Source organism: Cupressus sempervirens, chromosome 1 (genome assembly GCF_028749045.1).
Source record: "Cupressus sempervirens isolate cs-2001-9-10 chromosome 1, ASM2874904v1, whole genome shotgun sequence".
NCBI lineage: Eukaryota > Viridiplantae > Streptophyta > Pinopsida > Cupressales > Cupressaceae > Cupressus > Cupressus sempervirens.
The window spans coordinates 525,755,692-525,773,872 of record NC_143118.1 but is presented as its reverse complement, the minus strand read 5'-3'; the positions used below and the strand labels follow the sequence as shown (position 1 = coordinate 525,773,872).

Below are 18,181 nucleotides of genomic sequence, written 5' to 3'. Positions count from 1 at the left end.
CAATTGTAAGCGCAGCAGTGGAAGCATCCAAGTCCGCAATCTCTGCATCTACATCCCACTTCTTTGTCTCCCCTTCTTTGTATTCTTGACTCTTGTGTGAAAGAAGGCGCAAGTTGTTATGCACAAATACCAGGTTCTCGGCTTTTTTTTATTGCAACCTATTGCGCTTCACCGAGTGGATGAAAGAATAGGTGCTCCAATTTCTTTCTGATGCAGAAGAACTAGCAACCTATAAAGACAACATAGGGTAGGCAATTAAAAAGGAATTAATTCAATCTTATTAAAAAATTCTTTTGAAGATAAAGTGAGCTAATTTAAAAATAAATAAAACTTACTTGTGATATAACTTTGATTGCAAGGGGCTGCAATGTTCGGAATTTTTGGCCATGGAGGTACCACCAACCATGAGCATGCTTCTTGAACCGATGACGAAGAGCATCATTACTTAGACCTGTAGCATTGACAAATGCTATGAACTCATCCATGATTACATCTCTTATATCATCATCAGGAAATATTCTTCTAAATGCTGCCTGGTACCCGTCAGACACTTCCATATCTCTGTATGGTGGCAACCTTCTTGGTATATCACAATATTGTGAGCTATAGTATCTGGGGGTCAAGGCATAGGCAAGCAAATGTAATGGAGTGGTCATTTTGTTCCATCTTTCATCAATAATTTTTTGCACTTGTTTGAAAAAGGTCTCTTGCAGCTCTTGCTCCTGCTCATTTATAACTTGCCTAATCTTCTCAATCATTGAGTCTATGCCATCATAGATCTCTCCAAGGCAAGGCCTATCCATGTCAGTGTACCTAAGCATGCTCATAATGGGCTCAGTGATCTTAAGGAGATATTCCACACGTTCCCACCATGAGTCAGCCAATAGCCTATCCTTTATTTTGTTTGCCCTTTCAGTGTTCTTTTGCTTCCATACACCCCAATTGTTGCTGATTACCATACCTTGAAGTGCATCTTTCACTTGCACAAGTCGTCTTAAGACGATTATATGTGATGCAAAACGGGTCTCAGCAACCTGTGACATAAATTAGAGCAAAAAACAACTATTAGATACATATTTTAGAAAACTAAGAAAAGTATACACATTGGCAATTGCACAAGTAAAATATGAAAAATCAGAAATTGTCAAATATTAAAAATTAAATTACTAGTTTGAGTTCAAGTTCATTTACCTTCAATAGCTCCAATTTTGAGTAATTCTTGAAAAGAGATTGAGTCATGTGGTGGTTTGTGACAAACATTTGTATGTCCTCAGCCTCTTCATACACTGTTTTGATCCATTCAATTTGGTTCCCAATCTTTTGTAGCATAAGATTGAGTGAATGGACTGCACAAGGTGTCCAAAAGATATGTGGATATCGTGATTCAACCAACAAACCTGCTGCTCTACAATTCTTTGCGTTGTCCGTTATGACTTGGACAACGTTTCTTGCACCCACTTGTTCAATGGCCTCAATTAAGATATCAGCAATAAATGGCCCATCTTTTACTTTGCCCTCACAATCCACCGCTTTCAGAAACATTGCCCCTTTAGGGGACACCGCAAGGACATTGATCAAGGGACGGTTCCTAGAATCCTTCCAGCCATCTGAAACAATTGTCACCCCTGTCTCAACCCATGAGTCCCTTATGGGCTTCAATTGATTTTCAACCAGTTGGACCTCATCATCCAACAAGGTGGTGCGCACTTTCTCATAACCGAGGCCACAATACCCTTTTGGAGCTTCATTGGCACCCCTCAACATGTCCTTCCAAAACGGAGAGCAGACAACATTAAAAGACAACCCATTTGCATAGAGGCATCTTCCCACCTTAATGTCAGCAATATCCCGGGCCTTGTTTTGAAAAGAAGTTTCTATTGGCCCCTTTCTTTTGTGTACAATGGGGACAGATTCAGTGTCAGTGTCCATTGTAGTATTGAAGAAGGGATGGTCTTGTACAATAACATCTGAGGGGGGCTGCATTCCCTTAGCTTTTTTACTTTTATTGCTACTACTACCGAGTTCTATTGCCCTGTCTCCTTCTCTCTCTTCTGCTGCCTCATGCTCTTCAATATATTTTAACACGGTGTGATTTGGTATAGGGACACCATTTTTGCCAAGGCATTTCTTGACTCCTCTTCCAGTATAACCACATAGATGGCCTACCACACGATAATAAGAACTATTTCTTTCTACATCACATCCTCGACATCTCCAACGGAATGCACCACCTCCTGGAATGGGTTTTATAATGTCTACATACTTCCATAGAGGAGAATCAGAGTTGGTTTCCATTCTTTGTTCGGTGTTGCCTATTGATGAAGAGGTAGATGACATTACTTTCGAACCTTTCCCTATGGCAATAAATTACTAATTAGATATATGTTCATAATCCATATGCAAGAAAATGACGAATTTTGAAATAATGGAAAAGATTCAAGAACTTAGAACATATGAAGATTGAAAGAGAAATGACAAAAAAAAATGGAAAAACTAGAACAAAACAATAGTAAATGGAATAAGATCTTACCTCTTGGTCCTTTTCCAGCCATTGCAAGTTTGCAAATGTGTATAAATGATGCACAAACACTTCAAGAACACCAACAAGTCAATCTTCAAACTCCTCCTTGCACAACCGGATGCTTGCTCAAAAACTTATGTGCTCTCCTTCAAGGCAAAACAACCTATTTAGAAACAACAAATGACTATGAGAGAGCAAAAAACCAATTCATAACACCTTTTTAGGGTACATGGACCCCAAAAATTATTAAAAAATGCAAATAAATAACTTTATTTCCGCGTCCGTGGGCGGGTTCTTGGCTGGGTTCGAACTTGATTCGATTTTCCCAGCCTGGTCTGCCCGGGTTCGAACCATGGTTCTAACCAGTTCGAACCAGGATTCGAAAATTGAACCCTGGTCGAACCTTGGTCGAACCGGACCAGCATCTCGAACCGGTTCGAACCAGTTTGAGGTCCGGAGGGGGGGGAGGGGTACCTGTGTAACTTAGCCTAAATTTGATAGCAAGAAAGCACAAGTTAGATAGCATGTAAACTAACTCATTACTTTGTGCTGACTGTTGGCATTTCATTGAGTGGGCATGTAATGTCCCTTCATTGGAATAGGATTTATTAATAAGTAATAATAAAATAAAATATAAAATAATAATAATAAAAATAAAAGTAAACATAATTATAAAATATAATTTTAATAAGTTCAATGAATCGTCAAAGGGCGTGAAGTAAAGAGTAATGATCTCTGGAGCATTAAAGGTATAAAATGAGTGAATCAATAATCAACTTAGAGGCATAGGGAGGAAACATTAAGTGATTTGAGCAAATATAAATCAATAATTATTTTTAAAAGACAGAAAATAAGGATGAAGAGTTGTGACTTTTTCAAAGGGAAAAATAATGAAAAGGCGTGATTCCTACCTCTTACAGTTAGATATAAAAGGGACAAAAATCTATTTGAAATGTGCATTCAAAGAGGATCAAACATTTAAGTATTTTATCTGTAATCGAAAAGAATGAATCAGAAGTACACATTTGATTTTAATAAGATCTGCACACCTGATTGTGAAAGGTTGTGTCCATTGAAGGGGAGTAATGATAAAGAGTGCAGTTGTACTCTTTCAAGGGTCCTAAGAGTGAAATGTTGTCTCTTGCCAAAGGTTAAAAAGGTGTGACCTCTCCTCAAGGATCCACAAACAGAATCAAGGATCCTGCCCGGATCCTCAAAGGATCCAAGCCTCAATCTGAGGATCCAGCACAAATTCATGGCAACAAGGAACAAAAACATAAAATCATGAATGTGAATGTGTTGATTTTCTTTATAATCGTGAGAATAGATCAATTATCAAGTATACTAGACTCATAGATTCATACTATGAAATGATTTAATTATAGAATTGCATATATTTCTTTTTTAGTACATATAAATTTATAATGCATATATAGATAGATGGATAGATAGATATATTTATTTATAATGTATATATATATATATATATATATATATATATATATATATATACACACAAATCCTCCACGGATCATTATTGGGATAAAAAAATCCTAAACCCAGGAATCCGATTCGTGTACCCGAATCGGATTCGTTTCACAAATCAGCAACTAAGGTTATCTATATCGCATCAAGCGAAAAGCATTGTGTACCTAAATATTTTATTATCAATATAAAAAAATTTGCTGGCATGCCTAGGTTTTTCCCTTCAAGTGGAAGGGTTTTCCCAGGATAAAAGTTGTCTTTTTGTGCCATTTTTCATACTGTTATTTATCATTGTTTTCTAGATCAAATCTTTACCATGGCATCAAAGCCTAGTTGATAACAGCTCATGAAAGTATGTTGAAATATGTCGCTTCAAAAGACATATTTGATTCTATATGCAATTGATTGGAAGTTGATTCTCAACTCTTGCAGAGATTTATTTTGGAACTTTGTTATTGTTCATGTCCTTGTATCCATAAGGAGGCATTGGATATAATGTCATCGATTCATTCTATTATTAACTATATGTTATTGTCAACTGGTTCTTGGCATCTCTTCAGTTTTCTATGCTCTTCATTCGTGAATATGTGGGAAAATGAGGTGTGTGTTTGTCGGGAAATATTGAACAAAGATGGATTAATTAGATGTGGAGATAATCTGCTTCCGGCTATTTACAAGCTTTCTAGCAATTGTTGTGTCTGCCAAATGGTGTCAAGGAATCCTCAGACCTCATTTCTCAAATCATCCACCGAACAATTGCTTGAGCACGGAGTACGAAACAAACAGTTCTCGAAGACTATCTGCAGCGGGCTTCGTTTAGACGTCAGTTTTCAAAGAAATGTCTCATATTGGAAACCTGTTCAGCAAGTACCCTTGTCCATCATAGTTTCATTTTGTCTAGCTAGTATTAGTCTTGTTAATATCTTCCTCTTCATATCTTGAACTTAGATGTTCTCAATATCTTTTATTATGATAATGTGCCACGTATTCTAACATTTCAATTTCTTGGCATGATCGTTCAATCAAAACATGCGTACTGTTTAGCCTTGTATTCTTTGGCCCTTAGTTCATTTTTCGATTCAATATGTTTAGTTATCGTTTTCTTCTTGATTATTATGTTGCATCTCATCTCAATGCTCGATTGGGTCATGCATAGCATTTTCCGAAAGACTCAAACTGTGCAGAAAGCCTCAATTTATTCCGTAGCTTGCTGAAGATAAATTGGAGCAAAGAAAACGTGGCAGCGGTGGCATGCACATTTGGCAAAGTTGGCAGAGTTACCGTCATGAAGGACCGTCAATCCAAACATAGCAAGGGTGTCACTTCCATGCTCTTCAAGGCCCAAGTCGATGCCCAAAAGGTAATGAATGAAATGTACGACAAACTTTTAACAAGCACAAGCTAAGGGCAATGAATGGGGATGATGATTGATAAATATTATTGTGAAGGTTTAAGCCCTTAGTCTCATCAAATCTATTGAAGCATGTATTACTAGAGATGTTTAGCAAGCTAAGTACCTTCTCTTATCTTGAGCCTGCATGTTTTATTTAGTTAGAAAGCATTTGTCAGGGTTGCTTAAAAAAAAATTGTTCTTATGTTTTCTATCTAAACAGGAAATTTTCAAACTGAGTATTATTTTTGTGAGTAATTTTTTTATCAGTAGTCATCATTTTCAGGTAGAGTCTATGCACAATAAGGGCATGATAGTGGCAAGAAGCTCTGTATGCTCTACTATTTTTGTTCATATTTTTGACATGAACGAGAGGATATTATCTGAATTGTTTAGTACGAGTAGTAATAATTGCGAAGATGTTACTGTCAACATTTCTGTAAAGGATTCAATTCATAATAAGAGGTTGCAGATGACAATATTTCATATTGACCACATTCTTCAGTCAATGTGACTATGTATAGTCCAGTATATTTAAGTGATACATTGTGAATTCTTCGTGTCTAGTCAGTACTCCTGATGATTTATTTTTATTAGTCTATGCACGGGAAAAGTTTATGTAGGGAGAACGTTGTTGAGTCGTTTATATTTTCTTTAGCATTCTCAATATTTTAAAAGTATTCCCATTGATATCATAAGCATATCGTATTTAATGTTTTCTTGTAGAGCTGAGTTCTTGTGCATCCAGACTACAAAGAGATAGGTATTCTATGATTATATCTTGAATATTGATTATGAATTTTTAATGTTTTCTTTTAGCATTGATTTCTATATATTTCTTCATTATGGTTGGTCTTATCAGCTTTTAATATCTCTCTTGGTTGTAGGTGCAACAAGAAGTAATGACATGGGGATGTTGCTTTGTTGTTGCATATTCAGAGGGAGATGTTCAGCTTCAGGCTGAGGATGCTTCCATGATCTTATTGTGGTGATTAAAGTAGTTCATGATTGAGAGGGAGTCCTTATGGAGTCCCCGCCAGTCTTATATATGTTGTTTTTGATATGGTAGAATTTGAGATTCTTGTTGGAAACAAGTCTCAGCTGTTATTTTCTTTGTTGATTATGAGTTCTTATTCATGTGAAATTAATAATAATTGTAAGGACAGCTTTGAAAACTCTTTCACTTATGAAGGAAATCATAGTGAACACAATGTAGAGAGTCAATGATGTCGTCACATGGAGTGATTCCATGATGGACTTGGATGCCATGTTTAGAGAGTCCATGACAACATCACATTGAGAGAGTTTGTGATGTAAGCTGGTTGTGAGCCTTGTAGGCTTGTCATGTTGAGAGATTCCATGACAACGTCAGGTTGAGAGAGTCTGTGATGTAAGAACCTTGCAAGCTTGTCATGTTGAGAGATTCCATGACAACATCACATTGAGAGAGTTCGTGATGTGAGAAACTTGCAGACTTGTTATGTTGAGAGATTCCATGACAACATCACGTTGAGAGAGTCCGTGATGTAAGAACCTTGCAGGCTTGTCATGTTCAGAGATTCCATGACATCATGTTGAGAAAGTTTGTGACGTAAGGACCGTGCTGGCTTGTTATGTTGAGAGATTCCATGACAGCATCACATTGAGGGAGTCCGTGAGAATGTTAGTTGTGATTCTTGTAGGTTTTTCATGTTGAGTGATTCCATGAATTATATATTTTTTATGAGGATCTATGTGATAAGAATTTATCATTGACATTTTTGGTTGCAGCTATGTGTGACTATTTTGCTAATGATCTCTCTCTTCCTAAGAGGGAGTCTTGAAGATTGTAGATTCTATAGACATCTTTATCTCTAGAAATATAGGCATTATTACCATTATGGTTAACTTCAGCTGAAGAGGACATCTATGATATTAATATAATATTAAATATAGAGACATGTGTCATATGAAATGCATTGAAGCATGCATATGGAAATACGAAGAGTCATGTTTTGGGAATTTGAAGGGACCTCTTGTAATGTGAAGAATCTCTCTATTTGTTATATATATCGCATCAAGCAAAAAGCATTGTACACTTGGACATGTTTATTATTAATAAAAGAAATATTTTACTGGTGTGGCTAGGTTTTTCCCTTCAAGTAGAAGGGTTTACCCACGATAAAAGTTGTTCCTTTTTGTGTCATTTTTCATATTGTTGTTCATTATTATTTTTTGGGTCAAATCATTAACAGAATCTACACAAATTGTCATTGCAATTGGTATCTTCAAGACGAAGGTATGAAATTCAAAGGGACACTATTTGAGTGCATAAATCGGATTCACAACAAGCATAAGTGGCAGATGTAGAATGTCATGTCCTTTGCAGAGTATCAGCAAGCTTATGGAGCAGCGTGACTACAAAAGCTCCTAGTTGGAAAAACATTGTAGTCAATTTTCTAGTATTGTGATAATCAAAGCTATGATAGCGCTAACACTATTGAGAAGGAGTCTAGCTAAGAGGGAGTCTCAACATTCTGATGATATTTTATGTGTTAATGAGATCTTTACACGATGAGTTCCTAGTGAAATCCCTTGTTAATGAGTTCTTCTCCAAGAGAGAAGTTTGAGATGGAATCCCTTGTTAATGAGTTATTTCTCTATGAGAGAAGTTCAAGGTGGAATCCCTTGTTAATGAGTTCTTCTCTGCATGACAAGTTCAAAGTGAAATCCCTTGTTAATGATTTCTTCTCTATGAGAGAAGTTTGAGGAGAAATCCCTTGTTAATGAGTCCTTCTCTATAGGAGTAGCTATGGTGGATCCACCCTCTGGGAGTAGCCATGGTGGAAGTCGTGTATTACTCCACGACTTTAGTTTTTATTTTTCTGATTCACCCTCTAGGAGTAGCTATGGTGAATATTGATATGATGAGATAACAATTTTTTATTGATAAAAATCTGTGATGAGATTGTTGTTCACATTTATTGGTTGTAGCTCCATTGTGTGTGTCAGGTTTTGACAAATTATGAAAATTCAATGATCTCCCTCTTGCCAACAGGGAGAGCTAATGTCTTGTAACTAAGATAGAGATCATTCATACCTATGTGCAATCTGTCATATGTAATCTCAGAAGTTTCTTGTGATGATGATCCTTAAACACCATTGAAGTGTTGTTCAGCTGGGAATTCATGTGTTTGATTCCTCCTTTGTTTCTGCTGGGCAGAGTTGTAGCGCTGGTTCAGCTTTCTCCCTTCTATGCTCATGTTTGGATGCTGACATGGCATCAATTACATGCCAGTTATCTTTTGATTGGTTCCATTCTGGCTTTGCAAGATTTCTCTTTTTGGTTGAATTAATGCAGCAACTGTTTTCTACTTAGTGTTTCCTATTCCCTTCAATTACTGGTGTCTCAAACTCACAGTTTCAGTTATTGTTTATTGTTTATCATGTCTCATATAAATGTAATTCATGCCATCTATATGTGATGGTTGGTGCTCTTAATGGTAGCATTGATTCTTCTTTGTTGTTGCCGTGTGGATTAGAAAACGGCTACCACCTTGTTCTTGGCGAGTTTGTGACATGCTGCAACCACTACTTCATGAGGAGTTTGATCATTTTGTGTAGATGATGGTTCAGTATTGCTTTGTGTCACTCCAGCGACCCATACCATCTCTTGTGTAGTATCTATGATCAGTTAATGATTGTGTAACCAATACATTTTTATGTTGTCTGAATTTTATATCAGAGATTGGGAAATCCCAAATAAAAGATAATCTGGCTCATTGATGCTTCAATCATAAGCATTTTATCAGGCTTACTGAAACTGAATGATTGAATCATAAGCAGCTATCTTGTAATTACATCTGAGATTCTGAATGAAGGCACTGTTAAGAATGTTAGCCTATGTGAAATTGAATTTATAACTTATTATGATTATTCTATAATAAATTGTAACTGATTACGAAATTATATATAGTTGTGATTAGTGTATATAACGTAATCAGTTCAGAATTATATATAATGCCGATAGCACACTTATTTTTATACTACCGGCGGCACATATTATTATAATCTGCCGATAAACTAAATTCATATGCATACCTTATACTACCAACAGAAATATATATTACACTCACGTATTATAAGGCAGATTATATTACGTGGTCAGCGTGAGCGGAAGCTTTAACTAATACTGCTTTCGTTTGTTAACGTTGTGACCCGTCTTACAAGTTATAACAGACATGATGTTAGTACATGATCTTTCATCACGTCTTCTCATCTTATCACAGTGCATATATATATATATATATATATATATATATATATATATATATATATATATATATATATATATATATATATATATATATATATATATATATATATATATATATATATAATATGATCTGCAGGGTGAAGTTGATCAATAACAGTGGCAATCATACTTTCACACCTGCAGATCATAATACATAATCAGGATATAAATTTGTTCAATAAATTATCATCAATTAAACTCGGAATTTTAATATCAGTATCATCTTTAATTTCAAGATTATTAAAATTGAGATTTACACCAATAAAATACACAGCAGAATATAAAACTTTTCATGGTATCAGAGCCAACTTGGTAGAGAAATCTCAATTTTAAAAGGAAGAAATAATGGCAAACAACGTCCGGGTAGAAGACAGACTTGAAGGTGCATCAAATTTCTTCTCTTGGAAAACCCGTATCATCACGATTCTGGAAGAATTGGAACTTGAAGAATACATTGAAAAAGATATCCCAATACCTCAAAATGAAACCGAAAAACTCACCTGGAAAAGACGAAATAACAAAGCAAGAAAAATCATTGTTGATTCAGTTAAAGATCACATTCTTCCTTCCATATCAGAGATCAAAAGTGCATATGGAGTATTCAAAACTATAAAAAATACATTTGAGATAAATAACTCAAGCAGGCTAATCACCTTAAAAACCCAATTACTGAATACAAAAATGGAAAAAGGAGATTCAATTCACTCTTATTTTGAGAAAATCTCTGAAACAAAGAAACAATTATCTTTCATTGGAAACAAAATTGAAGATCAAGAACTCTCATTAATAGCTCTAAGAGGGCTTCCAATGTCTTGGGACACTTTCATACAAGTTGTAAGCAGACCCGCTATTCCTACTTTTGATCAATTAAAAAATGAATGCATAGCAGAAGAATCTAGGCTAATCTCCAGAGGGATCACTTCTAATCAAGAGGGAAAAAATCAGGCTCTTCACACTGTCTTAAACAAAAGGAAGAGGAAATTCAATAAAAGGAAATTCAAAAATAATAATAAAAAGAAATCTAAGAAAGATCACTCACATGTTAACTGTTTTAAGTGTGAGAAAATAGGACACACATTCAGAAATTGTCCAAAAAGAGAAAAGATTCTAGCCTCCCTTGCTGAAACAAAGGAAGATGAAAATCAACTATAGTATTCTGCACTTTCAAGTGAAGTAAATTCAAATAAAGAAGCTTGGATTGTAGACAGTGGTGCATCCCGTCACATATTTGGATTCAAAGATATGTTTGATACATTTGGAACTCATATCACTAAAGGAGTTACTATTAGAGACAACTCTACATATCCTGTAAAAGGTATTGGGACATGTTCTATAAAATTAAAGGATGGAACTACACTTAATCTTAAAGATGTCTTATTTGTACCAGGCATAAAAAGGAACCTTATTTCTATCTCTAAGTTAACAGATGATGGATTTCATGTCACCTTCAACAAAGACAAAGTACTATATTGGCATAATAACTCAAATATGAAAAATGCTATTATCATAGGGTCTAAATTTGGAACATTATATAGATTAAGAAATATTCAAACTCAAGCTCTTAGTCTTGAAATATCGAATGTTAATGAATTATGGCATAGATGACTTGGGCACATTGGGTTTAGTTCACTTTCTAATTTAGATAAGATAACTTCTGGTACTCCTAAACTAGACTCATCTCATAGAGGAACTTGCAAAGGGTGTGCTCTAGGGAAAATCATAAAAAAACCTTTTCCCTCTAGTGAACATAAGTCAAAATCAGTTTTGGAACTAGTTCATTCAGACCTTTGTGGACCCATGCCCACGCCTTCCCTAGGAGGTTTCCTTTATTACATATCCTTCATTGATGACTTTTCTAGGAAGACTTGGATCTATTTCTTGAAAGTCAAAGAATCAAATGAAGGTTTATCAAAATTCAAAACCTTCAGAGCATTAGTAGAAAACCAAACAAGTAAAAGGATTAAAACATTAAGATCAAACAATGGAGGAGAATATACATCTGACATCTTCAAAAGTTTTTGTAATTCTGTTGGGATTAAGAGGGAGTATACAATACCTTATAATTCTCAACAAAATGGAGTCGCAGAAAGGAAAAACAAAACCATCATTGAAGCTACAAAAGCTATGTTACATGATCAGAATATGCATTCATCATTTTGGGCAAAAGCATCTAAGACTACAGTATACATTCAAAACAAATGTCCACATTCATTCCTAAAGAATACCACACCTGAAGAAGTCTTCTCAGGAATCAAACCAGACCTAAGTCATCTTAGAATATTTGGATGTCCAGTATACATTCACATACCCAAAGAAAAGAGGACTAAACTTGAGCCTTCTGTAATAACCCCAATAGGTTATAACTTCTTCAAACACCAAAAATCTTTATACTTCAGTTGTTTGACATTTTGTCAAACACTTTGCAAGCAAGCTCTGATACCACTGTAATAACCCTCCTCAAATCTGCCCTCAAAAAAAGCTAATGAAAGCTCAAGGAATTTCATCAAACAATTCACATGCAAGGGACGTATGACTGATATAGTATTTCAGCTAGCTTCAAATGACTTTTTCTTCAATTTGCATCAATGAGAATCTTGTGCTAGAAGACTACAATGGACTACACAATGACCTAACATGAGTGTGCTACTAATTTTGACAATATTCAGTACATATATATGATCTAAGCATGAGAAATGAACACCTACAGCCAACTGGCATTTTTACAAACAGTTGGTATGCAAACTAACTAGCTGATAAATAATGATATTAAATTGTTTAAATGACACCAGCAACTATTATCTTCTTAATTGCAATGAAAAATACAATGCTCATGACATATGGCCAAGACTTTGGCATTTACATGGATTACAAAATGATAATGCTGGTATAATGCACACTTACAGCTGAAAGCTTATAACACCCTAAAAAGCAATACTAACAGAAGAACCTGGTTGTAGATGGCTGTAATAATTTTCCTTCAATGCTGCCTCTTCTGCTTTACTTTTTCGAACTGCTTTTTCGGCCTACTTTTTCGGTTCTGCTTTTTCCGCTTGCTTTTTCGATTTCGCTTTTTCTGCCTGCTTTTTCAGTTCCACTTTTTCGAACTGCTTTTTCGTTTCTGCTTTTTCGGATTGCTACCTTGTTGAATCTCAAGACCATATCTTTCAATGGCGTCAAGATTTTCAGCTTGAAGGGATTTCGTCCTTCAAACTATTGAGACATAACCTCCAAAAAATTCTCCAATTTCTTTGATATTTCCAACCATTGTAAATGTATCCCGTACAATAGGTGCCATGGTCCAACCACTTAGGTCCATCGACATACCGCTGCCACTGGATGTCCACCCATGCCCAAGATGACTTACTATAAATAGTAAGTATGCCCAAAGTTGCCTCAAAACCCCTCAGAAAGACCTGCAACTGAAACTATCTAGGCCAAATGGCCTCTAAGCCCTTTTGATGTCTTGGTTAGCCTACGGGACCGTGGGGAAATAGGCTAACGACAACATCATGCTATGAATGCTAAAAAGAGGACATTACACCTTCTGGGAAGAGAGGCATATTTGTAGGATATTGTGAAAATTCCAAGGGTTATAGAATTTACATTCCTGGACAAAGATCAGTTGAAATAAGTAGAGATGTAATTTTTGAAGAGGATTCTGCCTTAAAACTTTCAACTGGCTTAGAACATGAACCAATCTCAGATGATGAGGAAATTAGACCAACTGAAAATCAGAGGGAGCACACACCTGAAGAGAGAGAACTAGATATACCAAATGGGAAGAAAAGACCATTATGGCCAAGGAAGATGCTTGAAGAAAATAATGTGGAACTAGATGAGATCTCAAAAGAAAACAAGAGAACTCGAAATCAATCATGTTATACTACTCTCATAACTGAGATAAACAAAATCGAGCCATCTACAACTGAAGAAGCCCAAAAGTCACAAGAGTGGAAAGATGCCATGGTAGAAGAATACAATTCCATAATCCAGAACGATGTTTTGGATATTGTACCAAGGCCTACAAACAAAACAGTTGTATCTTCAAAATGGTTATATAAAATCAAATACGCTGCTGATGGAAGTATTGAAAAACACAGAGCTAGATTTGTTGCCCGAGGTTTCTCCCAGAAAGCTGGAATTGACTATGAAGAAACCTTTGTACCAGTAGCTCGTTACACTTCTGTAAGAACAATTATTGCAATTGCAGCATCAAAAGGATGGAAGATTCATCAAATGGATCTTAAAACTACTTTCCTAAATGGGGTGATTAATGAAGAAGTCTACATAGAACAACCTAAAGGATTCATCATAAAAGACAAAAATTTATATGTATGTAAACTCAAGAAAGCCCTCTATGGTCTCAAATAGGCTCCTCGAGCCTAGTATGAAAGGATAGATAACTACCTTTCCAAACTCGAATACTCAAAAAATGAAGCTGATTCTAACATATACTTCAAAACCACAAGTGATGGAATGGTAATACTTGTTCTCTATGTTGATGACTTGTTGATAACAAGTGATGATAAATTAATTGAAAAATGTAAGCAAGATCTGATAGCTGAATTTGAAATGAAAGATCTAGGGTTACTACACTACTTCTTGGGATTAGAAGTTAATCAGAAAGAAGACTACATTTTCTTACATCAAGGAAAGTACACTCAAGATATTCTGAACAGATTTGGAATGATGGATAGTAAGCCCTTATCTACTCCTATGGAGACAAACTTACACAAGCTAAAAGAAGCAGTATCAAAATCTAAGGACATTGATCCTACTCTCTTCAGACAAATAATTGGATCTCTTATGTACCTTGTAAATTCTAGACCCGACATATGCTATGCTACAAATGTTCTTAGTCATTTCATGTGTAAACCTAAGAAGAACCATCTTATGGCTGCAAAACATATTTTAAGATATTTACGAGGATTCATTGGTTTTGGTTTAAAATATGAAAAAGTTGAGATAAATTTGGAAGGATATACTGATTCAGATTGGGCAGGATGTTCCTCTAACCGCAAGAGCACTACAGGTTGTTGCTTCAGTCTTGGGTCAGCTATGATATCTCGGTTCAGTAGAAAACAACCAGTTGTTGCCTTAAGCTCTACTGAAGCCGAGTATGTAACCGCTTCCATGGGAGCACGTGAAGCAGTTTGGTTAAGAAAACTTCTATTTGGGCTATTTGGAAAACCTCTAAAACCAACTGTGATCCATTGTGATAATCAAAGTTGTATCAAGCTATCAGAAAATCCAGTTTTCCACAATCGATCTAAGCATATCGAGACTCTCTATCACTACATAAGAAACATGGTCAGCAGATATATCATTAAATTGAGTTATATCAATACAAGTGAACAGACTGCTGATATTTTCACCAAACCTCTTGCGAAGTTGAAAATTGTGTACTTCCGAAAAAAACTTGGTATGATATTATTGTAAATGCATCTATTATTCATGAATACAAATTATTCTCTTATTTTTTTGCTTGCAAGCTTATATTGTGAAAAGTGACGACTTTTCTTGAGAAAGGTGACGACCTTGCATGTGTTATGATCCTATGATAAAGTGACGACTTTATTTTAGTTGATCTATTTTCAAACAATGGTTGAATTTGTTGTTATCCTTTTTTTTGGGGCGGATTCTGCCGGACACAATGATAACCTTCATGGATCTTTTGGGTGATAGCCGAATACCATGAAAACCCATTGTTTTGAAAGTTTGGGTTATCCTTGTTCTTTGGGCCAAATTCTGCCGGACACAATGATAACCTTCGTGGATCTTTTGGGGCGATAGCCGGACACCATGAAAATCCATTATGTTTTGTTTTTTTTTCCTTTCTCTCCCTTGCTCTAAAAACATAATGTTGATCATGTGTTATTGTGTAATTCAATTTCCCTTGCTAAAGAGGGAGTGTTAAGAATGTTAGCCTATGTGAAATTGAATTTATAACTTATAATGATTATTCTATAATAAATTGTAACTGATTACGAAATTATATATATATATAGTTGTGATTAGTGTATATAACGTAATCAGTTCAGAATTATATATAATGCCGATAGCACACTTATTTTTATACTACCGGCAGCACATATTATTATAATCTGCCGATAAACTAAATTCATATGCATACCTTATAATACCAACAGAAATATATATTACACTCACGTATTATAAGGCAGATTATATTACATGGTCAGCGTGAGCGGAAGCTTTAACTAATACTGCTTTCGTTTGTTAACGTTGTGACCCGTCTTACAAGTTATAACAGACGTGATGTTAGTACATGATCTTTCATCACGTCTTCTCATCTTATCGCTGTGTGCGTGTGTGTGTGTGTATATATATATATATATATATATATATTATGATCTGCAGGATGAAGTTGATCAATAACAGTGGCAATCATACTTTCACACCTGCAGATCATAATACATAATCAGGATATAAATTTGTTCAATAAATTATCATCAATTAAACTCAGAATTTTAATATCAGTATCATCTTTAATTTCAAGATTATTAAAATTGAGATTTACACCAATAAAATACACAGCACAATATAAAACTTTTCAGGCACTATCTTTTGTGTGGCTAGGTTTTCCCCTCGAGTAGAAGGGTTTTCCCAAGATATCTCCAGTGTCCTTGTATTTCTTGCTTTATCAGTTATTTATGCTATTCTGGTTTGAAAACTTAACACTTACATACCTCCATAATCTAATGTCAACGATGATGATGTTGGTATTCATGACCCATATGACACTGATTAGTAACTGTATTACTTTACAATTGAGCCAATGAACAATGAATAGCTATCATAATACGTGTTTGAAATAGCATAGTATAGTGTATTTCAAATTTATAATATGTGCTGTAGTTTAGTGAGCTATTCTAAACTTGATTCCTCTTTCTAAGCTGCAAATATATTTTTTTATGCTATTCTTGTGGGCATGCCCAGACCCAAAAAAGGTCATACCCCTGTTATCATGAAAACAGCTATCACCTTATTTTTGGCGAGTTTGTGACGTGCAGCGACCACTATTTCATGAGGAGTTTGATCATTTTGCTTAGATCATGGTTTGGTATTGCTTTGTGTAATTCCACAACCCATACTATGTCTTGCATAGTATCTATGATCAGTTAATGATTGTGTAACCTTCTTCTATGTGATACATTTTTATGCTGTCTGAATTTTCTATCAGAGATTGGGAAAATCCCAGATAGAAGATAATCTGGCTGATTGATGCTTCAATGATAAGCATTTTATCAGGTTTAATGAATCTGAAGGATTGAATCATAAGCAGCTATCCTGTAATTTAATCTGAGATTCCAAATAAAGGCACTATCTTTTGTGTGGCAGGGTTTTCCCCTCAAGTAGACGGGCTTTCCCACGGTATCTCCAGTGTCCTTTTATTTCTTGCTTTATCAGTTATTTATGCTATTCTGGTTTGAAAACTTAACACTTACATACCTCCTTAATATAATGTCAATGATGATGATGTTGGTATTCATGACCCATATGACACTTATTAGTAACTGTATTACTTTATAATTGAGCCCACAAACAATGAATAGCTATCATAATCCAAGTTTGAAATAGCATAGTCTTCTGTATTTCAAATTTATAATATGTACTGTATTTTAGTGAGCTATTCTAAACTTGATTCCTCTTTCTACGCTGCAAATATATATATTTTAAATTTATACTATTCTTGTGGGCATACCCAAATCCAAAAAAGGTCATAACCCTGTTATCCATGTACCCATAACCCTTCCCTATTCCAATTTGGTGACTTAATTTCTACATGATGATCAAAGAACAGAGTTACCCATAAACATTGCTTTGCGTGTTTTGAATGAGTATAATCAACATACAACGCGTACAACTTTGTCTTGATGAGCGATTCATTATTTTTTAAATTTAGCCATCGTTCATCACACAAAAAGTAATTGATTATCACTGAAGCTAAGTTAGTCTCAGAAATGATGTAGGCAGTTTGACACTTTTATAAATGATTTGTGAGTCTGGCCATCCTGGAGAGTGGGTACCAATTGTTTATTGTTATGTTGTTCAATTCTCTATTGTATATGCACAATTTCAATTCATTTTTACCCTCATTTGTGTATACATGGAGCTAAAGAGCTACATTCTGAGGCATTGCGGCAGATCTTACCATCTTCAAGAACTTTCTGCAAGCAGCTGTCTCTCTCTGTGCTATATCAAATGTACACCTACTGAAATCTAAGTTTATATTTGGATGTCAACCACAACTAATTACAATGTACGTCTTCAACTTATCTTTGCCTCTCAATTATTTATTTCCAGATCAAAAGTGTACAAACAGCAAGTTTGAAAGATTAAATGCTCTCTCTAGGAATGATGCTCCTAATAAACTATGCAAAGTTATGCTAAAAGTAATACAATTGTAAATCTTTAAAAAATTAAAAGAGTATCTAGACATACAATTGCAACACCGAAAAAAACATGAAAC

At 35.1% G+C, this 18,181-nt stretch overlaps 2 protein-coding genes across 2 annotated transcripts in view; both read right to left on the bottom strand.

Moving 5' to 3' along the window:
* Positions 1-18,181, bottom strand: part of UPL6 (ubiquitin protein ligase 6) — a 326,331-nt gene that overhangs the window by 183,322 nt on the left and 124,828 nt on the right. The gene's annotated exons all lie outside the window — the stretch shown is intronic.
* LOC149578535 (uncharacterized) lies at positions 23-683 on the bottom strand. The gene is made up of 2 exons (XM_089829697.1): positions 336-683; positions 23-229 (listed from the first exon to the last, which is right to left on the bottom strand). Exons 1-2 carry the CDS (start codon positions 654-656, stop codon positions 149-151), a joined length of 402 nt encoding a protein of 133 aa, XP_089685823.1. The 5' UTR covers positions 657-683; the 3' UTR covers positions 23-148.

Bases quoted from the DNA above. Each gene is read 5' to 3' on its own strand.
- LOC149578535 (XM_089829697.1), bottom strand. From the start codon at position 656: ATGACCACTCCATTACATTTGCTTGCCTATGCCTTGACCCCCAGATAC. The intron at 230-335 runs GTAAGTTTTATT...TTGTCTTTATAG, and splicing joins CAATCAAAGTTATATCACAA to GTTGCTAGTTCTTCTGCATC.